We start from the raw sequence: 25,043 nt of genomic DNA on the forward strand, positions 1-25,043 counted from the left end.
CCCCAGGAGAGAAGGAAGGCTGGGATGTAGGCCCAGCACACCCAGTCCTGCAGCCAGACCTCAAGCTTCATTCTGGGGAAAGGGAACATTGTGAAGAGCAGAGGCATCGATTCAGCCTGAGGACTCCTGACCTCCTGCATGTGTGGGGGTGGAGTGGTAGCCAAGGGCGAGGGTCAGTTGTGTGGCCTTGGCTTGGGGCAACTCCAGAGCTTTTCAGGACCGCACCTGTTGGGGAGGCAGGTGAGAGAACGCAGAACCCAGAAGCCTGGTGGACAGCGAGCCCCTTTTCAGAACAGCCTGGGGCAGGGGTGGCTGGAGGCAGGGCCTGGCCTGACCCTTGACCCAAGCCAGGCTGACAAGGTTGTCTCTGGAGGGGAGCAGACGTAAAAGAATGAGAGATGGGGTCTCTTGAGGCATCCCCTTCTCTTCTTGGGCCCAGATCTTCTTTTCTGAGAGGCCCTGCTTCCTCCCAACACATTCCCCTTTGTGCTTTAGTGGCCAGGGGCACTGGTCATCACTCGACCTCACACACTGGCCCAGGGCAAAGTTCAGCCCATGGCATTTATTTAGCTTCCTGATGCACCATCTGCAGTCATCCAGAACATCCTGTAGAACAGGGGAGGGGCCGGCTCTTTAGGAAGAGATGGAGACAGCCAAGGCCAGCTGTCTGCCACCCACCACCACAGGCAGATGAGGCCTCAGTGGAACCTAGTTCCTTGTCTCAGGGATCCTAGGGGTCTGGGGGGCTGTACAGCCCCTCTCTCTGCCTCAGCCATCTGCACACAGCTGTCAGGGCAAGCTCTTGAAAGCCGAGAGCAGACGTGCTGCCCTGCTGAAGGTTCCAGTGGCTCTCGGCACATCCGAGCTGGTCCTGCCACCTCTCTGGCCTCAATCCAGCCATGCTGATCCAGAACACATGGACTCCTCTCCTCCTCAGGGTCTTTGCACTTGTCATTCCCTCTGACTGGAACACCATCTCCCCAGATGGCGTTGCTGACTCTCTCACCAATCACAGGGAGCTTGCCTCTGCGGCGTGCTGCCTTCCACCTGCCCACTATGTCATACCTCAGTCCCTGTCCCATCACAGCACATACTAGGACCTACAGCACCAGCTTCTGTGCCTGTCTCCTCCGCCAGAGGAGAAACCTTAAGAGTAGGGACCTTGTGTTACTCACAGCTGTGTCCTCAGCACCTGGCATGGCACAGAGCAATGAATCTGCATGAATGAAAGCCCTCCAAAGGTTGCTGGCCACTCGAGCCCTTGGGTCCTTACAGGCTGTACCTAACACCTTGGGGCTCAAGGAAGCAGCCATGCTCTCCCAGTCCTGGGTGTGGGGAGGTACAAGGAGAGCAGGTCTAAGGGTCCCAGGTTGAGGGACAAGGCACCACTTGCCCAGCCCTGGTGAGGAAGGCATGGACCTTGGTTACCTGCCCTGCATGCCTGGGTCTTGTGCTCTGTGCCCCCGTGTCAGGCACCTGTAGAGAAGGCTGGCAGTGCCCAGGATCCATTGCAGGCATCCTTCCTGTCCAAGTGAATGCTGCCCCTGCTGCTTCTACTCCCCTCTACCAGGCAAGGGAGGCTCCAGGAGAGTGCGGCTGTAATCGAGAGGCCAGTGGCTGGAGCTGGGCACTCCCCGCCCCAGCACCAGCTCTGGGGTGAAGGGATGGGGCTGCCTGGCCTGGCTGTGAGAGGGTATCTGATCTGTCTTCAGGAAGTTGTCTCTCATCCTGTGATGTGTCCTGCCCTGAGCCCTCTGCCCAGGCAGAACCAACCTGGACCAGTTTCTGTGGCTCAGGGAGACCAAGGGCTTGAAAACCAACACGTTCTCGGACGTACCTCTGACCCTCTCCCACCTGCTCCCTCTGCCTGCACAGAAAGGCCATAGGCAGGCCCCGGTGCCTCAAGCTTTACCTCTTCTATCCTCCCTCACTGGGCTGGAGGCTTGCCGTCCCTGGGATCCAGGAACCTGCCAAATCAGAGGTGGCATTCTAACCAGACCCTCAGGATTCTATTTGCACGTGAGGATTTGAGAACTGGCAGAGGGCAATTCTTCACCTAGGGCCTGGAGCCCAGATAATGGGGTTGAGACCTCCGATCCTGGCCAGAACCCACTGTGCCATGAGGGCTAGGAGATGCTTTCCTTCCCCCAGAGTCACTACTTCTAGCTGACAGTGATCTTCCCCTCTTCTGCCACAGGGCAGAAGCAAATGCAGGAGACCATCAAAGGACCCGTGACCCTATGGCCAGCTGCAGGCCAGGTATCAGGAGGCTGGCCTTCAAGCTCCAGTCCCAACACACTTGCTCTGAGCAAGGCCAGTCGCTGCACTTGGGGCTCTCCCACTCAGTGACGCGACCCCCAGGAGCAGGCCAGGCAGGAGGCCGCATGGGAGAGCTTTGAGCCTGGAAGGCCCAGGCAGAGCTGGACAAGTGGCTCCGTGTTTACTCGCTGTCTATCCACTTAGATGACTCACACCAAGTGAGCAGGGCTACAGGTGCTGGGCCATGGTTAGAGTACCCAGATGGATGGCGAGGTTTCCTTGGGAACCAGCCAAGAACACATCCACGTGGTGTGAATATCTGACCCCACTATGCTGCCAGTGTTCCCAGGAACACCCAGCGTGGTACACAATTGTTGACATTTGCCACCCAGCATGGTTTCAGCCCCTCACGAGCCATGTCTGAAGCAAAATCCTCCTGAACTTTTTGACCACGCAAGTCCATAAACGTTCTTTTTATTATTAAATCAGTCTGGGTAGGGTTTCTGTCACTTGCAGTGAAGAGTCCTAACAGAAAACGCTGCCTTCCCCAGCCACAGGGAGAGAGGAGGGCTGGACTGAGAGGCATCAGACTCCTGGACAGCTGGACAGAGGTGAGATGGGGCCAGAGGCCTGGGCAGACTGCCCTGGACCCCCAGGAGTCAGGCTGCACCAAGCCTGGTGGGTACTCGCAGCGTGGCTCTCTTGCCTGGCTCAAGGTGAGCCCACATGCCTGGCCTGACAAGGCCCAGCCACCCAGGCCGGTGGGCCTCAGCAAGGTGCACGGGCAGACCGTGGTTTCTAGGGCTCCCAGTCTTCCCTGGGGGTGTGCTTGTCCCAGGGCCAGGTGCTGTGGTGCACGTCCTCAGAGAACAGGGGACCTCGCTCCAGTCCTACCTTCCCTCTGGTCCTGACAGGTACCCGGGGTTGTCTAGTTCAAGGGGTCATCTAGGGCTACAGCTCATAGGGCTGAGAAATAAATTTGTTCCCAAGAGGCCGAAGTGTTTGGGTTTGCTAACTGGAAAGAGAATTACCTGAAGTGGAGCAGAAGGCTGCCAACGTCCAGCCCAAAGGCACTGGGGGCCGAGAGAGAAAGAGCCATTCCCACTGTGCCTGCCACCCACGGGGCAGGGTCCTGGGGGCTGCTGGGCAGTCCGGGAACTCTGTTCTCTCGGGAGCATGGGCAATGGAGTCTGACTGGCTGCAGAGGGGACCCGGGAGGCCCTCCTGCACAGCTGCAGATTCGGGTCAGCTGTGGAAGGATGACCAGGAGACGCCGGAGGCGTAGAACTCCACGTGGCTGGGCCAGTCGCCGTCCCCACTGCCCTCCTTGTCCTCGTCAGAGTCATCATCGTCCCCGCTGGATGCTCCGCAGATGGCCCCGGCCAGGTAGGCCGGCTGCCGGGGGGACCCCACGCTCTGCTCCTCCTCCTCCTCCTCCTCCTTCCGCTTCTCGGCGGCCAGCTCGCGGTAGCAGAGGCTGCAGACGCGCAGGGGCTTGGGCGACAGGCGCGGCAGGAGGAAGCGCTCTCGGGAGCACTCGGCACAGACCACGAAGCCGCACTTGCGGCAGTGGTGGCGCCGCGTGAGGGCCGAGAAGCGCGTCTGCGTGCAGCGCATGCAGATGTCCGTGGCCTTGTCGGGGATCCAGGGCGCCGCGTGCTCCGTGCTGGGCTGGCGGCCCGTGGCCAGCAGCTGCCGCCGCACGCACTCCTCGATGTGGCTGATCCACTCCTGGCGCTCCGTGGTGGAGGCGGCCGACACCACGAAGGACTTCTTGGCCGTCTTGATCATCCAGCGGTTCTTGGCCTGCAGGGTCTCGGGCAGCGGCTCCAGCGTCACCTCCTCCAGCGGAATGATATGCTGGCTGCGGTACTTGCGCTTATTGAGCACGATGCTGCCGTACACCAGGATGTCATTGAAGAGGAAGAAGATGCGCGGTTTGGCCTTCTTGCGGCACTCCTTGGTCAGCACGCCCTCGCCCAGCAGCACCCGGCCTGGCAGGGCCAGGGGCTGCCCGGATGCCCCGAAGCAGCTCTCGACCGCGGCGATGCGCTGGCTGTTGATCTCCGTGTTCGCCAGGTAATCCACCATCTTCTCTGGCAGCCTGGCTGTGGGAGGAGCGGCAGGAGAGGGAGGCATCAGTTTGCCCGGCACAGCCGGGGGTAAGCGGGGAGCGGGAGGTGGGGGGGGGGGGAGTGGTGGTGGGACCACACTGCCCACCCCGCCAACTCACTGAACCCACCCAGCCAGACAAGCCACTCATTACCCTACTGCGACCCAGAGGGCCTAGACAGCCGCCCAACCAACCAAACTCGGTGTCCCAGAAGCCAACTCTTAGCTATGGAGAGATGAAGGGGGATTCCCCCGTGAGGGGCATGAGGAAGTCGGCTGGGGATGGGACGTGTGGCTGCGCCAGGCTACCACTGTGGGCAGTAGGGGCTCGATTCCCTGGGGAGCCTTGGGATACAGGCTAGAACGCGTCTCAGCGCTGACCACCCCAGTTGAGCCCCAACTCCCATCAGGGGCTTCCAGGGGCACCGAGGACCTGGCACGTTGGGCCTGCCCCAGGTGGAAGGGCACAGGTGCATGTACCAGGACACCAAGTGCCAGGCCATGGGGGTCTGCATACCTAACCCACCACTGACTCCCCCATCCATCAAGCCAAACCATCACAGACCTGCAACCCACTCACACAGCCTGTGAGCTCAGTGGTCACCACTGCCATCATCACAGGTACCATGTGCTGAGTGCTTTTTGCACGTCAAGCATGAACATCTTATTTAATCCTCACACCAATCCTAGGAGGTAGAATCCCGCACTGACAGGAGGGAAAGTGAGGCTCTGTGGGTAAGTAGGGGGCCCAGAGCTTGTACCCCGGGAGACAGTGCCTTCCTCCGTGGAGTGTGAGGCCCACTCTGTCCTCCCCTGCCAAGCACAAAATGTCAGTGGCCCAGGTCTCATGCAGGCCCCCCGTGCTCTGTCCACACATATTCCCCTGATCCTCCAGACTCATGGCTTTGAAGACCACCCAAACACTACTGACTCCCCAGGTCAAGCCTCCAGTCCTGGTTTCTCTCTGAGCTGTGGGTGTCCACCTGCTCACGTGATTTCTCAGCCGCTCATCTAAGAAACGGTCCTCGAATTCAACATGCCCAACACAAACCCAGCTTTTTCCTCCAGCTTTTCTTCTTTTCCATAAACAGAACCATTCACCCAAATCTAGGACTCATCCTTGAATTTCCTCTTTCCTGTACCTCTAACATTCAGCCCATAAGTAAGCTCCGCCATTTTTCTCTCTCACACTGAGCCAGAGGCTGCCTGCTTCTCACCACACAGCTACCCCGTTGAATCTGCAGCAAGGCGCTATCATGCCTGCCTGAGATAGGCTCTCCCATGCTGGCTCCCTCCTGTGACTCCCTCCTGAGACCTCTCAGCTCTTATCTCCCTTCAGAAAGGGTCTCTGACAATCCCAGCTCAGGTAGCTTCTCCCCAGACCCAGGACAAGGTTGGCAAACTATGGCCTGAGGGCCAAGTCTGGCCCATGGCCTGTTTTTGTACATAAAGTTTTATTGGAACATGGTCACTCTCATTCATTTACAATTGTCTGTGGCTGCTTTCATGCTGCAAAGGCAGGGATGACTAGTGGTGACAGAGACTATAGGCCGTAAGGCCTAAAATATTTACTCTCTGGCCCTTTACAGAAAAAGTTTGCTGACGCTTTCTCGAAGATGTTACCCTGTTTTGTTTTTTTTTTTTTACAGGACTTATTAGGACTTTATATTTTCTTGTCTATCTATCACTTGCTTATGTGTTTTCTATTTTCCTCACTCAGTTGTAAGCTGCATGAGAGTAGGAGCCTTTTCTTGTTTGCTACAGTATCCCCAGTGCTTGGAACAGTGCTAAGTGTTTTGTAAGTCACTAGTGAACGAAGGGACCTTTCCGAAGCTCCCAGACACCCACCGTGCATGAGTTAGCTCTTACTTCTGAAGAGGAAGCAGGTAACAGCTGATGTCACTGCCAGCACCATGTGTACAGGCACACACAGCATGACCCTGGCCAAGCTGATCACACGTGTGGTATTTCTGGGTCACCACAGTGCAGTTCTGTATGTCAGACCGCTTGTGGGAAGCTAGAGCAGGGCCCCGTATGGGGGTCGGACACACTGCACAAGAGGGGTGCTCGGCCCCCTGAGTCACATACCACGTGCCCCCTTCAGACCACAAGGCATCCTGAGAAGCACTGCCCACACCACCTTACGAAAGAACAACTATTTTTAGGTTGCTAATCTTGGCTGTGTGTTGCAAACCTAGCTGATTATTGGTGACAGCCTGGGGCTCTCCTGCCAGGACTGATTACTGGGTCCCTGCTGTGGATAGCCTGGCAAAATTCCAGAGGCCACCCTCCAGCCCTTGGGCTGCATGCTGGGACCCTGGGATGGGCTGGATGATGGCTGCACCGGAAGAGCTCAGAGCTCAGTAGAAAGAGACCACCAAATGCAGTGAATGTAGTGCCTGCAGTGGAGACAAGAGAGATGTCTAGCAGCAGGAGAACAGCAGCAGGGGAACGGGTCCAATAGCCAGGTCCGCTCGTACAAGGGAATACTGTTGGCTGTAACTATGACTCAGCCAATCTATGTGGGTCAACATCAAACGGTGAGTGGAAAAAGCAACCTGCTGACTGGTGTGTGACACTATATATGCAGACATCACACAGCATTTCAAAAGTGTTCAAGATCTAGATCTCTGAATAAAGATGGACAGGATGGAACTTCACACTCATGAGGGTGGCTTCTATTTAAAAAAAAAAAAAAAAGCCCTGAAACCCCAGGCAATAACAAGTGTTGGCAAGGATGCAGAGAAGTTGAAACCCTGGCACACTGTTACTGGAAATATAAGTTGGTGGAGCACTAAGGAAAAGAGGATGGAGGTTCTTCGAGAAATTAAAAATAGAAATACCATATGATCCAGGAATCCCATTCCTGGGTGTATAGCAGAACAACTGAAAGCAGGGTCTCCAAGTGGTATTCACAATAGTCAAGAGGTAGAAATGTCCATCGATGGGTGGACAAAATGTGCAACAGAAGACTGTTCTGCCACAGAAAGGAAGGAAATCCTGCTATAACATGGATGAACCTTGGAGACATTTATGCTCAGTGAAATAAGCCAGTCACAAATATACAGCATGGCTCCACTTACATGAGGCACTTCCAAGTAGTAAAATTCATAGAGACAGAAAGTAGAAAAGTGGTTGCCCAGAGTTGTTATTTAATGGGTGTAGAGTTTGTTTTGCAAGATGAAAAGAATCCTGGAGATGTTTCACAACAATGGAAATACACTTAATTCCACTGAACTGTACACTTAAAAATGTCGAGGCTTTAAAAAAAAAATGATAAACCCAAACCAAAGTCAGCAGAAAGTGGCCTGGGGAAGGGTGACCTGGATGTGACCAGGAATGGGGGGGATCAAGTCGGGCTGCACCTTTATCTATGATATTTTCTTTCTTTTATTTAGAAAAAGCAGCAGCAATGTGATAAAATCACAATACCAGCCAGTTCTGAGAAGTGGGAAGATGAGCTTCTTTTTCTTTCTCTAAATGTAAGGTCCTCAAAAAGAAAAGAGGTCAGGACAGTGTCTGCTTCAGGAGCTCTGAGCTTACTGGCTGGGAGCTCTGGCCTGCAGCGCATGCAGTGGGTCACCAGGCGGGGCCTCCCCTGACCACACAGCGTCAGGGTCCAGGGACACAGGAGATGCCAGGAGCCCTGAGCAAAGAGTGCTACCTGTTTCCTCCAAGCACACCTGTGTGTCAGGCTGCCTGGCAGAACTGGATGAAAACCCAATCTTACCACCACAGACTGAGGCTTAACACATTTGGCAGCTGAAGCAGACAGACTTTGTGCCGGGACAGAAGACAGCAGATGGCCCCCACCTGGCTCTGTGGGGTTTGGTGAGCTCTAAGGGGCCAGCCTGCCCGGGTCCCCACTCTGACCTGGAGCTACCCAGGTGGGAGGCATGGAGGAAGTGAAGGGCAGCACCCAGGGAGGGGAGAGGTTCAGGCAGGGGAGGGCCTACAACTCTGTCTCCTTGTCCCTTGTAGGGGCACCAGGATGCCCCATGCAAGACTCCCATACTGCTCGTCCCCAGCCGTTGATCTATAGACCCTCTCCAGGCCCTCGTGGCCCCTGTTCAGCTGCTGGCAGCAAAATGTGGCCCAGGAAGTGTGGGGGTGTTTGTGAAAGGGATTTGGGCCCTGAGCTGATCCCACACACTGACTGGAGCATCCAGAAGGCTCACATGCCCTTCTCCTCCATGAGCCTATAGTGGGTCCCAGGTTGGGTGAGGGGCTGGGCAGACAACATTCTCCTGGGGTTCTCTCCATATCTGCCCTCCCTTCCCACAACTGTAATGTCACACCCTGGTTTGACATGGCCTGGACATTTTTCTTGGTAAATATGGCAGCCCTTCACCCAAGCAGATGGGGAATCCTTCTTTTTACCGTTCTCACCAAAGAAGTGAATCTCTCTCCTTTAGGACAGGGGAGGGGAGAGCTGACCCCATTCCTCTTGGGACTAGCCTGCCTCCGGACAGCCTCTGGCACTGGGATAGTGCCTGTGCAGCCTCCGCTGTGGTACCCGGCACCCAGGGTGCTGACAGAGGGGGGACATTCCTGGAGGGTTGGTCAGTATCTGACAGCAGAGAAATTAATAGACCTGGTTTTGTTGTTGTTGTTTGCTTATTTGTTTGTTTGTTTTTGGAAGGTTTGGGAGGGTGCCAGGCTCCTGGGCTGGCCCTCTTGAACACAAGTGATCCCACCACCTGAGCTGGGCTGAAGGAGCTCAGTGAGCACCGGGGTCTGGGGAACCATGCTCCAAGTGTTGCTGGATGGCCAGGGTTCTGTGCATGACGGACGAGGTGTCTGTCAAACCTACCTCAAGTCTGACCCATTGCCAGCTTTTCTAAATAAAAGTCATTGGAACATGACAACAGAGGCTGGTTGCAAAGCCTAAAATATTTACATTTGGCCCTTTATAGAAAAAGTTTGCAGACCCCTGATCTATACTACACCATACTGTCAAATGCATAATACAACTCCTCCAGGGATGCACCTGACACGGGGCTGTGTCCTGAGGGAACTTGCTCTCTCCTCTCTTCCTCTCAGAAACAGCCTTTGTGTTTTGAGAGAGATGTCTGGGGCCCCACCCTGGGAACCCTGGAAAACAGGACCTAGGAGGGACACTAGCTCCACCCTTCTGTTAGAGTTACAGTTGGGGACACTGCTTATAAGAGAGGGAGGAACCTGGCCAAGATCACAGAGAGGGGGAATAAGGATACTAGCCCCTTGGACTATCCTTTGGCTTCTGACTGGGGCCAGGCTGATTCATCACCAGCCCCTCTTCCCGCCAGCCCCAACCAGGCCCATTGGGCTTCCACACCTGCTTGATTTCACCTTCCAAATATTTACTGTAAGTCTGACCATGTGCCAGACACAGTCCTACTGTGTTTTGCACCAGGTTACAGCAAGGAACTAGGGACAGGCCCTTCAGTAACAGACTTCCTGGTGGGGCAGCCAGACTAGTAAGTAAATCAACAGGTAATTTCTGACTGTGAGTGCTAAGTGCCATGAAGAAAAAGACAGAGGATCTGCCTGGCACAGCAGGGGTGGGGGTGGGGGTGAGGCAAGGTCTGGTGAGGAAGTAACCTGGCACCAACCTTAATACTGTGAAAGAGTCAGTCATGCAAAGGCTAAGGAAAGAATGTTCTGGGCCTTGGGAATAGCTCAAGAATCTGACCCATGGAGGCTGTAGAGGAAGGAGAGAGAGGTAAGACGTAAGGTCAAAGGGACCAGCAGAAGCCAGTCCTGAAGGTCGAGAGGCCAAAATCAGGGTCTGAATTTTTCTCCAAGTACACTGAGGAGAGTGCCATGATCCAAATGTCCTCTCCTTCCAGAGGGGGCCACCCCTCAGCCTTGTCCAGCCCCGTGCTTCCCCGAGGCCCTTCTCCATGAAAAAAATAGTAATAAGGAAAATAAACCAGAGGCACCATTAACTAAGAGCTTACAGCTCACCACGTACAAAAGTAAGCACATTATAAGTATTATCTCACTTAATCCTCACAAAAGCCCCACTGGGGAAAGTATCACCTCCATCATCAAAATTACTGCCCAACGGCTCAGCTCCAAAAACAACCATTAGCTGCGGAAGGCTGTTGTTGTTGACGGAAGACAGAACCAGAAATCCTGAAGTCCAGAGCGCAGGGCTCCTCTCCAAATGCCTGATTTCCTGCGTACACTCCAGCTCCAACCCAGGGATCCCTTGGGGTGGTGTAGGCAGGTCCCTTAAGCTCAGCTGGACTGCCTCACCTCCTGTCTTGGGGCTGACGGGTGCAGGGACACAGGCTGAAGTTAGAGTCATCTCTTGGCCAGCACAGACCCCAGTGGAAATTATGTGCCCAGGAACACCCCAGTACTAAGTGGAAACTGTGTGCCAAGAATGACCCCAGCAAGGATCGTCCCCTCCTTGCTGGCTTTTGACCCTCTGGGGTGAGATAACAGCTTTGCTCAAATTGCAAATGATATTTTCCTTGGACTGTGGAGATAAAGTTTCAGAGTGACTCTGAACCTTGGAACCTTTAGAACCTTCATTTTCCCACCTGCAAAGAGGGCTGATGACACCACTCCCCTGCCTGACTCTTCCGTGTTCGGGGAGAGAGAGAGGGAAAGAGATTCCAGTTCATTCCAGGTTGGGACTATCTCTATGGGCCTGCCTCGGTGACTTCCTCTGTGAAATGGGAGATTAAGCCCCGCCATTTCCTTTGACAACTCCTGCCAAAAGTCACAAATTCCAACGCTTCGGGGTTCAGATTGTTCCTCAGTGAGAGAGGCCAGAGAGGACCTAGGCCACTTGGAAAACACTGCCACCGCCCCCACCCCACCTCCCCAGTCCACTGGGGCAGTTGTCTTGGTCCACTTGTGCAGACCCCGAAAACCGGGACCAAAGAGTGAGACCACGACGATGGCGTCAGGCCAGGTCTCTCAGAACCATCACGGGAAAACTGGCGTGCAGAGATCCCTGTCGCCCAGGGGGCAGATCCGGGGGCGCCTCCGTCGCCCGTCGTGCATTCCCGGGGATCTTGCTTTGACTGCCCAGCTCTCTTACCTGCGCTCACCCCTCTCTCCCTGGAGCCTCCACCCCGCGTCCAGCACCCCCAACCAGCAGTAAGCGCCCTTCTCCGCGCCTCCGAGCAGGGCGCCTCTACTCGGGTCAGAGTCCGAGATGGCCCTGGCTGCGCTCCCGCCCGGCCAGAGCCCTGGAGCCACCTGGACAGGACGGCCCGGGGAGACTGGAGGCGGCGGGCACACTGCTCTCCTGCTCCGCGCGCCCCGGCCAGCCCGGGGGCACTTACCTCCTCCGTCTGGTCCCCGCGCGCCTGCACCCTGCCCAGCGCCAGTCTGCGAACCCGCTCTCCGGCGCTGCTTTCCGCTTCGCGTCTGGGTGCTCCTGCCCCCTCCCGCGGCCTGCGCTACGGCCGGCCCACTCCAGTCAGACACGCCCCCCACCGCGGCTCCGCCAATCGGAGCCCGGGCGCGCGGGCGGGGGCGGAGCCTGGACGCCCAACGCTCAGAGCCCAAGTGCTGAGGAAGTGTGCGCGGGCGGGGTGTCCCAAGTTAGAATCGGCCGGACCTGCATGAAATTATTTATCGGAATCTCTCAGGGCTGGTTCTCCAGTCTAAATCCCCCAGTCGCCTGCCACCAGTTTCCCCTGCCGAACGCAACACCGCAGCTCCGCACCCTAGCTGCTCGCATCCCGCTGTGGACGCGTCTTCGCTGCGGGCCCCCGAACAGTGGGAGGAGGAAGGGAGGCGGTGGAATTATTGTGCCGTGTGCTGCCTCTGGCTGGCTTCCCTGCTGCTAGCTGACACAGTCATCTGCTCTCAGCCACCGGAAATTAATAATCATAATATTAAAAATCAGCAGCATTTAATCTACTTTAAATTTTAAACTTTTTTTTATAGTGGAAACTTGCAAACATACATTGATTGAGTCCAGTTTAATGGGATCCAGGTACTCACCACCCGCTCCAACATTTCCAGCAGGGACCTCCCCACCCAGGCCATCGCGTGCCTTCTAGGACCCTGGACTGAAATTCCCAGCCTCACCACTCCAGGAGGTCCGTCTCAGACTTCCTCTGGTACCCTCCCTGCACTTCCATCTCACACTGGCTTCTTCCTGTTCCTCAAAACCCCAAGACTGTTCCCACCTCCAAGGCTGTTAGACCACTTCTGGGCCTTTGCGCTTCCCTTGCCTCCAGATCTTCCCATGGCTGCATTTTTGGCATTCAAGTCTCAGCTCAAACTGCCATGTCCTCAGAGGCTTCCCTGGCCACCCAGAGCAGCTTCCTGCCTCCACTCCATCACCCTCAACTACCTCACCCAGTTTTATTACTTTGTAAAGTATTTCTCCAGCCCGAAGGCATCTTATTAGATCACTTGTTTACGTGTTCATGGCTGGTCTCCCTCACCTAGGCTGAGCCTCATGGGCTGGACTATACTCCTCTCATTCATTCCTTTGTCTCCAGGGCTGAGATCAGAATTCAGCACTTAGTAGAAACACAGTAAATGTCTGTGGGTCAGATGCAGTTTGTCTTGCCAAATAGGGCAGACCCTGGGCACTTGGGAGAGGAGCTGGCTCAGGCCCATGCAGGATCTGCGGGCCAGGACCGAGGCAAGAGACAGCAGCAGGAGCCAGAGTGGATCTCTGCCTGGAGGCTGGAGCTTGGAGGCAGGAGCTGAGTGGTGGTGACCTGGTGACCTGCTCTCCTGGGTGGTGTGGGCGGAGCCTGTGAGGTGAGAATGTGCCTCTCCAAGCCCAAGAGGAGTGAGGCCAGGACTTGGACTAAGAAAGGAAGGGGATGAGGCAGGGGAGGAGAAGGGACGGAGAGGCCTGGAGAAAGAAGAGGGTGGAGGTGGTAGGCAAGTGAGGGGGCCACCAATTGTGGCCTTGGAGAGCCCACATCCCCACCTCTATCACCTTCTCTGCTATTACCTCCTCAGCAAGGACAGTGTTTACTGAGCATCTGACAGAAGCTATGGCCTCAAAAACGTACTTAAACATTATAAAATGCATTGCCAACATTTCATATTGAGAGATTTCATATAAAAATCAGGATTTTGACCTTCTAAATCAGAGGATTTGAAAACACTGGTCCCCCATCTCACTGTGGAACTGTCCCCTTTAGATTGCGCACATGACCCCATTCACTACAGTCCCCACCTCTCTCTGTGGTTCCCCTCTTGCCTTACTTTACCCATTTATGTGCTTCCGGTTGAATAAGCACTTGAATTGATGAGTCCTGGTGGTATAGCCAGGCCTCCATACTGTACAGAGGAGGAGACAAGGCCCACCCACCAGAGGCTGACTTATAACCAGAGAGGTCGGTTGGGACTTTGAGACACTGGAAAATGCCATCCCAAATGTATGCACTGCTGGTTGCCAGGGGGTAGTGGTGCTGGAGGGGGACTTCGAGCAGAACCTTCAAGGCCAGGTTCCATGGGTGCTTCAGCACCAGGTCCCCCACATCCTAGCAAGAGGGGCCTCTTGGGGAAGATAGGCCCTGCCTGGCGTGAGGTAGCCATGGGAAGGGAGCTGGATAGCCTTTGAAGGCAGGGCTTTCTGGTTTGAGACAGCGCCCTGGCACCCAGCACTGCGCCTGGCATGGAGCACGTGTCCAGGAAGGGACGCCTTTCCCTGGTTCTACAAAACCAGAGGGAGGAGGCACACCCCGTAGGTCCTGCGGCTGGGAGACCCCAGCTAGCCTTGTCACAGTGCTGGTCCAGGGCCCACTGGGGCCTCAGTCTCCTGGTCTGTCCTTCCTTCCAGCATTGACATTGTGTGGATTTGGGTGGAGCTCTGGGAAATCCCCTGGAGGCGGCACAGACTCTGACCAGCTAGTCGTCCACCCCTTCCCAACTGGGACCAGCTGTGGGTGGAGAGGACCTGGGTGGAGGGCTGTGCTCCTCCAAATACGAGGAAAAACTCGTGACTCAGGGAAAGGCAGAAGTTGACTCAGCCAAGCCACAAGCTGTGGAAAAAATGAGGTCTCCCTGAGGCTTTTTTTGCTCCTCGGGTAAGAAGCCCTTTCTGAGGGAAAGCTGGCTTCCAGACTTCAGGAACCAAGCTTTCAGGAAACTGCCAAGGCTTATGATTTTCAAGTTAGCAGTTCCGGCAATCACCTCAGTGGAAAACACCAGGCATTTATCTTGGATCTTCTTCTCAAGTTTGTCTAAGTGCCAAGCACTGTGTGCTAAATACTTCATACTTCATATTATCTTATCTGTCCTTAGGCTGGACCTGTCATTCCCCACTTTGAGCCTAAGAAAGTGAGGCAGACACAAAGCATTTAGGGCAAAGTATCAAGACCAACAGAAATGTTGCAGCAAGAGAGGGAAGCAAATGGGGCTAAGTATTAACAGGTGAGGACTCTAAGTCAGAGGTCAGTAGGCTTTTTCTGTACAAATAGTAAATATTTTAGTCTCTGTGAGCCAGGATCCCTGGCTGCCGTTCAGCTCTGCTGTTGCACAGTGAGAGCAGCCCTGGACGGTGCTCAGGCCCGTGGGCAAACTTGACCTAGGGACCCTAACGTTTGCTGTCCTATCAGGTTATGAAACATTATTCTCCTTTTGATTTTCTTTAAAAAAACTTTTTTTTTTAATTTTTTTTTTCAACGTTTATTTATTTTTGGGACAGAGAGAGACAGAGCATGAACGGGGGAGGGGCAGAGAGAGAGGGAGACACAGAATTGGAAACAGGCTCCAGGCTCTGAGCCATCAGCCCAGAGCCCGACGCGGGGCTCGAACTCACGGACCGCGAGATTGTGACCTGGCTGAAGTCGGATGCCCAACCGACTGAGCCACCCAGGCGCCCCTAAAGAAACTTTTTTAATGTTTATTTTTGAGAGAGAGAGTGCTAGCAAGCACAAGCTGGAGAGGGGCAGAGAGAGAGAGGGAGACAGAGGATCTGAAGCGGGCACTGTGCTTAGAGTAGAGAGCCCATGTGGGGCTCGAACTCAAGAACTGGAGATCATGACCCGAGCTGAGGTGGATGCTCAAGCTACTGAGCCATGCAGGTGCCCTTCTGTTTTTGATTTTCTTTTTAGCTACTTAAAAATATAAAAGCTCACAGGTCATGCAAAAACAGGCCACAGATTGGAGTTTGCTGACCCCTGACTTACAGATGTTCATCATACCTTTCTTCTTATGGTTTGAAAATATTCAAACCAGTGGGGCACCTGGGTGGCTCAGTCTGTTCAGCTCAGGTCATAATCTCACAGTTCATGGGTTTGAGCCTCACATCGGGCTCTGGGCTGACAGCTGGGAACCTGGAGCCTGCTTTGGGTTCTGTGTCTTCCTCTCACTCTCCCTCCCTCTCTCTCTCTCTCAATCTCTGCCCCTCCCAACTTGTGCTCTCCCCCTGTCTCAAAAATAAAGAAAGAAACATTAAAAAAAAAAAAAAAGAAAATATTCGAAACCAAAAGTTGAGAAAACAAGAAGAAAAAGGAAACAGTGGTTGTCCTACTTACAATGGGCAGGTCATGAACTCGACTTCAAATTGGTTTGATTCCCATGATTCTACACGCTGCTTTCTTTATCAGTAATACACATAATGCACCCAAGGCAGAGTCTCAAAGCCGTGGAAATGTGGGACATTTGGGAAAGATTTCTATTTGAATGGTTATGGAGATTGATTTTAAAGGAGGTGATCTTGAGAGGTTTGGAAACTGATTTCACAAGAAAATCTCTCCAGATTGCTGGATTTAGGATTGCTGAAGTATTGGATTTGAAACCACAAAAGAGCGGTGGCTTCCTCTCCCCCACACCCCTGCCTCTGCAGCGTCAATATTTATCCCTTTCTGTGTGTGTGTTTGCCCAGGTTTGACAAGTCTGCACGTCCTTATGTTTGCGGGCATTATTGTGCCTCCTTCCCATCCTGCGTGTCCCCATGAGGCTCTGACCAGGCCAAAGGCGAAAACGAGAAAAATGAGAAGAGAAACATAATCCCTTGAAAAATGCTTCAGGTGGATAAAATAAACGCTGCATCTAAAGACAACATTCAGAATGATCTAGACACACCTAGTTTCTAGAATAGGGTAAAGCAAGAGGCCTCTGACAGCACTAGTTTGACAAAGTTACCTCTGGGTCATTTATTCATTCAGCAAACAGTCATTGGACACTGTGCCACTGCCAAGCAGTGGAGCCAGAGATGGACACAGCACTGCCTTTGCCCTTGGGAGACTCAGAGCTGAGCAGGGGGCAGACCTGTGAAAACATCTATCCGTGAGGAGCGAGAACCGTTCACCCAGTGCAGAGGACAGAGGTCATCGCAGGTGAGAACTGTCGTAGTTGGATAACACAGCTTGGAGCACAGTTTTGGCACCAAAAAGTCAGCCTTTGGGGCCTGACTGGCAAAGAACTCTTCATCTGCTGCATTTAAGGCAAGAATGGGAATTTTAGGGAAGAAACTTGCAAGCTAGAGAGAGACAAAGGCCCAGCATGTGGTGTGGGGAGGGCCAGGGGAGGCTTTCCAGCTGAGAAATGGGGCTGGGGCAGCCAGGAAAGGCTTCAAAGGATGGGGATGGCTGATATTGCACTTGAATTACTTGCTGAGCTGCCTGAGATGCCCCACATTTTTGGCCATTCCCCTTTAAAGCTTCATGAAATCCATAGCTTTGCTGCCGGGAATGCAAATCGTTATATTCAACTTGCATGGTGGGCAATGTGGCGACATCTATCACACTGAGAAAGGCACAGATCCTTTTGTCCACCTGATCCACTCCCAGAAATTTATTCTTACACATTATTGTATGTTTGCAGAAGGATATATGCTCATATTTATTCATAGCAGCTTTGCTTATGGTGGGGAAATAATGGGCTGGCCCAAATATCCATCAACAGGGGGCTAGTTAAGTAAATTATGGCACATCCATACAATGGCAGGGCTTACCACAGGCAAAGGGAAGAAGGCAGGTCCGTATGTCCTGATGTGGAAGAATTTCCAAGATCTGTTGAGCAAAAAAAAAGTAAGGTGCAAAAAAGTGTGTGTGTGTGTGTGTGTGTGTGTGTGTGTGTGTGTGTGTGTGAGACCTCCTGCGTGTGTGTGAAAATTATTGCTGGCAGAATTCACGAGAAACTGGTCAGAGTGGTTGCCTCTGGAAGGGCAAATGGGTGGCATGGACCCATGGGAGGGGGACTCACATTTTATACCCTCGTTTGGTTCCCTCCCACATTGGAAAGATGCACCTGTGTAACCAGCAGATATTGTGGAAATGACAGTGTGTGACTTGCTCTCTTGGATCACTCGCTCTCCCTAGTCATGAGGATGGCCAGGCAGCCATGTGGAGAAGCTGTGCCTTGAGAGACTGAGGCCCTCCTGCCAACACCAGCACCAGTTTGCCAGCCACGTGAGAGATTGTCCAGTCCCTGGGAAGCCCTGAGGTGGCTGCAGCCTAGAATGACACTTTAACTGCAACCTTCTGAATGACCTTGAGGCATAACCATCCAGGGAAGCCCCTCCCCAACTCCTGACCCGCAGAAACTACATGGGATACTAAACGTTTATTATTTCAAGCCACCCAATTTTGAGATAATTTGTTATGCAGCAACAGATCACTTATACATCTTTTTATTTCTTCCAGACTTTGTACCTTTTGCATTTGTGCATATCCAAATAGTGGTGATTGATGATGATAATCATAATCATAACCTAGTACACACCATGGACTGTGCGTGCAATAATTCAGGAATATTACCACTGGTGGATATGGGGTGAAGCGGTGGAAAGCAGTGCAGGGCAATGATCCCTGGACTAAGTAGGGCTCCCCATGAGTGGTCAAAGAAGAAGACAAGGAGCCTGACTTCCATGTGTGTGTGGGGGGCGGGGGGGGAGGGTGGTACCTGTGCAGGGCACAAACAGCCCTTAGGTGCAAAGGTTTCATACTAGCTGCCTGCAGGTTCACAGGCCCTTTCCGTTTGGTCAGCACATTGAATGTTAAAATCTGAACTTGATACCCACCAAAATTGCTAAAATTATAGACGGTGACAATGTCAAGTGTCGGCAAAGATATAGAGCAAGTGTGTTCTGGAGGGAGTATAAATTGATATAACCACTTTGCAAAACCATCTGGCAGAGTCTACTGAGCTCAACATAGGCCGTCCCATGGCCTAGAAATGCTGCTCCTAAGTGTATATCCAAGAGAAATGAGGGCATGTGTCCACCAAAGTAAATGTGTAAGAATGTTAGAAAAAATGTTATTTATAATAACAAATTAAACGAAGCCAAGGAGGGGTTCATTGAAACCTCTGATTTCTAACCAATCAGTCAGGAGGAGCACAGGGGACAGCCTGTACTTGTGCCTGATGTCTGCAGTGGGAGGGGTGGTCTTGCGGGACCGAGCTCTCACACTGTGGGATCTGATGCTGAGGGGTCATGGTGGACTGCTTTTCTCAATTCACTCCTTCCATGCCAAGGCCCTACTTCCTGTGGGCTGTTCCCAGCCAATGTCTGTGTGTGCAGGGTGCTCGTACTGGTCCGTGCCTGTGAGATGTGGGACCCTGGGCAATGTCTTAGTTGGGGCTGACATAACGGGTTATAGACAGGGGAGCTTAAACAGTAAAAATTGATTTCTGACCCTCCTGGAGGCTGGAAGTCTGAGATTGGGCACCAGCACAGTTAGCCTCTGGTGAGGCTTCTAAGTTGTAGACTGTCTTTTCCTTGTGTCCTCACACGAGAGAGAGAGAAAGCTCGCTCGCTTTCTGGCCTCTTCTCATAAGGGCCGGAAGCCCATTCCTGAGGGCCCTGCCCTTGTGGCCTGTGTACCTCCCGGAGGGCCAAATCCCATCCCACTGGGATTAGGTTGCCACATAGGAATTTTAGAGGGGACACACTCAGTTCCCCACAGGCGGCCTTGGCTCAGAGATTCCCCACTGGCCTGGCCCACGCTCTCCTGGAACTGCTCTGCGGTTTGACACTCTCTACCCAGCTCTTCCCACTCCCTCTCTTTCCAGGTGTCCCAGGGCAGAGTAGCCCACAGGCTCTCCCCACCTTTTCTGGAAACCACTTCTTTATCCTTCACCCGTCTTCTCTCCAGTTCATGTGCTTGCATGTCTGCTCTTGCCCCCCTGTCTGCTTCCTGGAAGGATGTACGGGTGGTACTCCCAGCACCTGAGACCCCAGCCTCCAGAGGTCCTGCCTCTGCTCTGCCCTCCCTTTACCCCCTGTTTCCCAAACCCTCAGCTCTCTCCTCCTTTCCTGCTGAGGTGACCGAAGAGCTTTGATTCATCCACTCTTCACATCTTAGGGAAGTTTTCTATTTCTTGTTTTAATTAAAAACTAAGAAAAAAAATTGTTTTTTAGTTTTTAATTAATTTATTTCTTAATGTTTATTTTTGAGAGAGAGAGAGAGAGAGAGAGGCAGAAAGAGAGGGAGACACAGAATCCGAATCAGGCTCCAGGCTCTGAGCTGTCAGCCCAGAGCCCAATGCAGGGCTTGAGCCCACGAGCCGTGAGATCATGACCTGAGCTGAAGTTGGACACTCAACCAACTGAGCCACCCAGGTGCCTCTTTATTTATTTACTTTTTAATTTTAATATTATTTTTAATTGAGATATTGTTGACATTGAACATTAGTTTAATTTCAGGTATACAATAGAGTGATTCCATATTTGTATATATTGTGATCACCACAATAAGTCCTGCTTGTTTATTTTTGCTTTTGTTGCCTTTGCTTTTCATGTCAGAAACAAAAAATCATCAGTAAGACCGATGTCAAGGAACTTAGCACCTGTGTCCTTCTAGGACTTTGGTGGTTTTAGGTCTCATGTTCAAGTCCTTAAGGCATTTTGAGTTAATTTTTATACATAGTGTAAGGTAGTGGTCCAGCTTCATTCTTTTGCATGTGGCTGTCTGGTTTGCCTACATCATTTATTAAAGAGACTGTCTTTTCCTCGTTGCATGTTCGCAGCTCCTTTGTTGTAAATTAATTGGTCATATATGTGTGGGTTTATTGCTGCACTCTCGATTCTGTTCCACCTACCTATGTGTCTGTTTTTATGCCAATACCATACTCCTTTGATGACTATAGTTTTGTATAGTTTGAGATGCGGGAGTGTGATGCCCAGGCTTTGTTCTTCTCTCTCGAGATTGCGTTGGCCAATGGAAGTTTTCTTGAAACAGAAAACTCATCATCTCTTCCATGATGCATTCTACTCCTGTTTCTTGAGACAAACTCCAGCAGCATCTTCAAAAATGCTTCATCAAACCTCCCTGCTTAGACTCCATAAAGAGGATGAGGAAGGACAGTGTTTTTAACAAATGGTGCTGGAATAAGTAGATGTCCATATGTAAAAAAATGAACCTCCAGGTAGATCTCATGTTTTATACAAAAATGTACTAACAATGGATTGGTGACCTAAATGTAAGACGTCCAAGTATAATAGTTTTAGAAGAAAACATTGGGAAAAACCTTTGGGCTTGGGTCAAGCAAAGAGTCCTTAGATAGACACCAAAAGCATGATCCAGAAAGGAAAAAAAAGGAAAAATTGGACTTGATCAAAATTAAGCTTTTGTTCTGTGAGATACACTTTTTTTTTTTATTTTTTTTTCAACGTTTATTTATTTTTGGGACAGAGAGAGACAGAGCATGAACGGGGGAGGGGCAGAGAGAGAGGGAGACACAGAATCGGAAACAGGCTCCAGGCTCTGAGCCATAAGCCCAGAGCCCGACGCGGGGCTCGAACTCACGGACCGCGAGATCGTGACCTGGCTGAAGTCGGACGCTTAACCGACTGCGCCACCCAGGCGCCCCTGAGATACACTTTTAAAAGAAAAAGAAAAGCCACAGGCTAGGGGCATATATTTGCAAATCACATACCTGACAAACAGATATATATTCAGAATATGTAAAGAATTCCCAAAACTGAACAAAAAGGAAATAAACTGTTCAATTTAAAAATGGTCAAAATATTCCAGTAGGTGATTTACCAAAGAAGATATATGGATGGCAAGTAAGCATGTAGGGAACGATCAGTATCATTAGACATTAGGGAAATGCAAATTAAAATTATAATGAGATACCACTGCACACCTATTTGAATGGCTATAGAAACCAAACCAAAACAAAAAGTGATAATACCAGGTGCCGGTGAGGATGTAGATCAACTGAGACTCTCACACACTGCAAAATGGTACAACCATTTGAGAAATGGTTGGACAGTGTCTGAAGAAGCTGAACATACTCTCACCATATGGCTCAGAAACCTCACTTGTACTTACTCAGGGGAAATAAAGACTTTTGTTCACACCAAACCTGTTCACAAATGCATATAACAGCTTTATTCATAAAAACCAAAAATTGGAAACGGTCCAAATGTCCTTCCAGCGCTGAATGGATGAACAAAGTGCGGTATATTCATACAGCGAAATGAAAAGGAACTCAGTCCTAATAAGGAACAAACCACTACAGACCCAGTAACAAGGATGGACCTCAAATGCGTTACGTTAGAAGAATCCCAGACTCAGAAGTTCCATACTGCATGTTCCAACTTAAATGGCCTTCTGAGAAGGCGAAACTGTAAGATGGAAAACATACCAGCATCGTTTCAGGTCAAGTGTGGGGTTACTACACAGGAGCAAAATGAGGGTAATTTGGGGGTGATGGAAATGCTGGTGCATTCTGCTCGTGCTAATGGTTCCACAGCACACATTCGCCAAAACACGTGGAACTGTACACTAAAAGAATGTGGATTTTACAAGTGAAAACAGATACATAGTTACATAGTCTGTAATTTAGAATCTCCTAGCACATAGAGTATTTCCTACATTTGTTCTTCACATGGTTGCCAATTACACTGGAATTTGTGTGTGTTTCAAAAGCTTAATGTATTAGATTTAAGAAAAATGGCAAAGTCTGGGAGTTGGGGTTTGATGGCCATCTAGGTAGGAAAGAAAATCATGCTGGAATAGACACTTGTCCAAAGAAGACATCCAGATGGCTACCAGACACGTGAAAAAATGCTCCACATCATGCATCATCAGGGACATAAATATCAAAACCACAATGAGATACCACCTCACGCCTGTCAGAATGGCTAACATTAACAACTCAGGCAACAACAGTTATTGGTAAGGATGTGGAGAAAGAGGAACCCTTTTGCGCTGCTGGTGGGAATGCAAACTGGTGCAGCCACTCTGGAAAACAGTACGGAGGTTCCTCAAAAAATTAAAAATACAACTACCCTATGACCCAGCAACTGTACTACTAGGTATTTATCCAAGGGATACAGGTATGCTGTTTCAAAGGGGCCCATGCACCCCAATGTTTATAGCAGCACTATCAACACTAACCAAAGTATGGAAAGAACCCCAATGTCCACCGATGGATGAATGGATAAAGAAGATGTGGCGTATATATATACAATGGGGTATTACTCAGTAATAAAAAAGAATGAGATCTTGCCATTTGCAACTACGTGGATGGAACTAGAGAGTATTAGGCTAAGTGAAATGAGAGAAAGACAAATATATGACTTCACTCATATGTAGAATTTAAGATACAAAACAGATGAACGTAAGGGAAGGGAAGCAAAAATAATATAAAAACAGGGAGGGGGACAAAACAGAAGAAGCTCTTAAATATAGAGAACAAACTGAGGGGTGCTGGAGGGGTTGTGGGTGGACAGATGAGCTAAATGGGCAAGACGCATTAAGGAAGACACTTGTTCGGATGAGCCCTGGGTGTTATATGTAGAGATGAATCACTGCTTTCTATTCTGAAATCATTATTGCACTGTATGCTGACTAACTTGGAAGTAGATTTAAAAAATAAAATAAAAAATAATTAAACTAAAAAAAAAAAAAAGAAGAAAATCATGCTGGAAAACTTGCAAGTTACCTATTGTTAGAGAGCAGTAAAAAAAAAAAAAAAAAAAATAAGCACGCTCAATTTTCCATTGTCAGGAACTCTTTCCCTAAATGCATTAGGTAAAGGTCTTTCTTGGTTTCTGCTAGGAATTCTTTAGCTATTTCCTGACTGGGAGGCCAAGGTCAGAACTTCCCCTCCCCTTTCCAAAGCCAACAAGAGGGAATTTCCCAAGAGTCCCAGTTTCCCTCACCCACACCTTAATAAGCAGAGCTCTGAATAAATAAAATAAATCAGCAAAATCAAAGACATAATAACAATAACAACAACAAAACGCAAGACCTCTCACACCAAATGAAATAAAATACAGCTAGAAAGAAACAAACAAAACAAAACCAATCTAGGCATCAAAACAGCCTTACAAAGGCCCTGGGGAAAATATCACGCCAAAAATCTTTCTAAAGGGGCAACTGGAGTTAAGAGAAACAATATTTCTGAAATGAGCCTAGTTCTTACTGTTGCCCTGACCCCTAACTCCACCCCTGACGCTGCAGGGGGCAGAAAGGGGAGAAGACAGAATCCTACGGGGACAGCTCAGTAACACCTTCCAATCAGAGACAAATAGACGGAGGTCAGGAGTGGCCTTGGGAAGAGACGTGGAAATTTTTAGTGGTTTCCCTGTCCCCATGGTCTCTAGGGTCTTATGGAGGCAGGTCAAACCACCTGGCCTTTGTTTTGATTTTTGCTGGCTGGGGAGCACAGCTAGACACAGGAGACAGAACAATCATGTCACCATTTCTCTAATTTGTCGAACCACAAATTCCAAAGGGATTCAGGAAATGGATGGCTTCTTCTGGGTTTGACAAAATGTAGGAATGTCTTCTCACCTAGAGTCGAACTGTTCTTCGAATTCCTTTGATTGCGATGAAAAAAACAACTCTAGACCCCAGAGGCAAAAACCGTTCCTATTTCCCATCAAAGTCACTACTAAGCTGTACCTGGGACGCACGTGCCCTTCTCCTGCCCGTGTATTGATGGGGGGTATCTCATCATCCCAACTGCTTTGTGATCCAGAGTAGGCATTGTCTATTTGGTACCCAGGGGGTTTGTCTGGAGCCTATGGCCAGGTGCCTGCAGGAACTATGGGGCAACCAAATGTCTACTGACCCCTCCCCTAAGCCCCCTCTCGCCAGGCTGTCAGCTCACAGGGCTGTCCTGGAAGTCTGGTATTAATAGAAGAAAGTACAGAGAACTTGAAACAGCCAGCACGTAAGGGCCCTTTAAAGAGTATATGTGAGTGTACGTGTGTGTTAACAAAACTTTAAAATACTTACTGTAAAACAAACAACAGCTCCTCCCCCCCCCCAAATTGCAACAAAAACTCCCAAATGCTTCATCAAATTAAGTCTCAAGGTTTAAAAAAGCAAACAAAACAGCACTCAAAGGCTTACCTTGAATCCCTCCCTCCTCCTATCCTCCTCCAGCCAGCCACTTTGATCTCTTTTGGCTGATTTGTCTCCACCACGCAGGCTTTTCAAAGCGTTATAGTTAGTCTCAGCTGGGGGCTTGGGGGTTCCTCAGCACCTTGAGCCCAGGCACTGTGTGTGTGAGGTCAAAGACTGAATCTGCAGCTTCTCCGTGGGAGAGAACAGCCAGCTCAGAGCATGTGGATTAGTGCATCAGAGGCGTTCCAAGGCAAGCACATAGCAGCTCTCTGCGCTGTGACCAGGGAGTGGTTTTGGAGTATCTATTTCCTGTTTAAGAAAGTGGGTCCCTTCTGGTTTTCATTCTCTGGTATTAAGACTGCCCTGAACCCCCTGTACCCTTCCCCCACCCCTCCCTGAAAGGAGCACTGGTCACATGGGCCTCTGGCTACCATC

At 51.0% G+C, this 25,043-nt stretch overlaps 1 protein-coding gene across 4 annotated transcripts in view; it reads right to left on the minus strand.

The window, feature by feature from the left end:
• The window catches only part of PLEKHF1 (pleckstrin homology and FYVE domain containing 1), a 36,448-nt gene extending 11,609 nt beyond the window's left edge, over positions 1–24,839 (minus strand). The window contains exons 1-2 of one of the 4 annotated variants that reach the window (XM_045442615.1): positions 11,658–11,791; positions 3,291–4,367 (exon numbers count right to left, since the gene is read on the minus strand). In XM_045442615.1, coding sequence (XP_045298571.1) covers positions 3,505–4,350 — 846 coding nt within the window. In that variant the 5' untranslated portion in view covers positions 4,351–4,367; positions 11,658–11,791 and the 3' untranslated portion in view covers positions 3,291–3,504. Of the gene's footprint in view, positions 1–2,717; positions 4,368–11,657; positions 11,792–11,935; positions 12,044–12,324; positions 12,583–24,614 lie in introns of those variants that run through there. The other 3 variants (XM_045442613.1, XM_045442612.1, XM_045442614.1) reach the window with 3 other exon arrangements.
• Positions 24,840–25,043: the final 204 nt, after the last annotated feature.

The sequence above is a fragment of the Leopardus geoffroyi genome, chromosome E2 (genome assembly GCF_018350155.1).
Source record: "Leopardus geoffroyi isolate Oge1 chromosome E2, O.geoffroyi_Oge1_pat1.0, whole genome shotgun sequence".
NCBI classification, from domain to species: Eukaryota; Metazoa; Chordata; class Mammalia; order Carnivora; family Felidae; genus Leopardus; species Leopardus geoffroyi.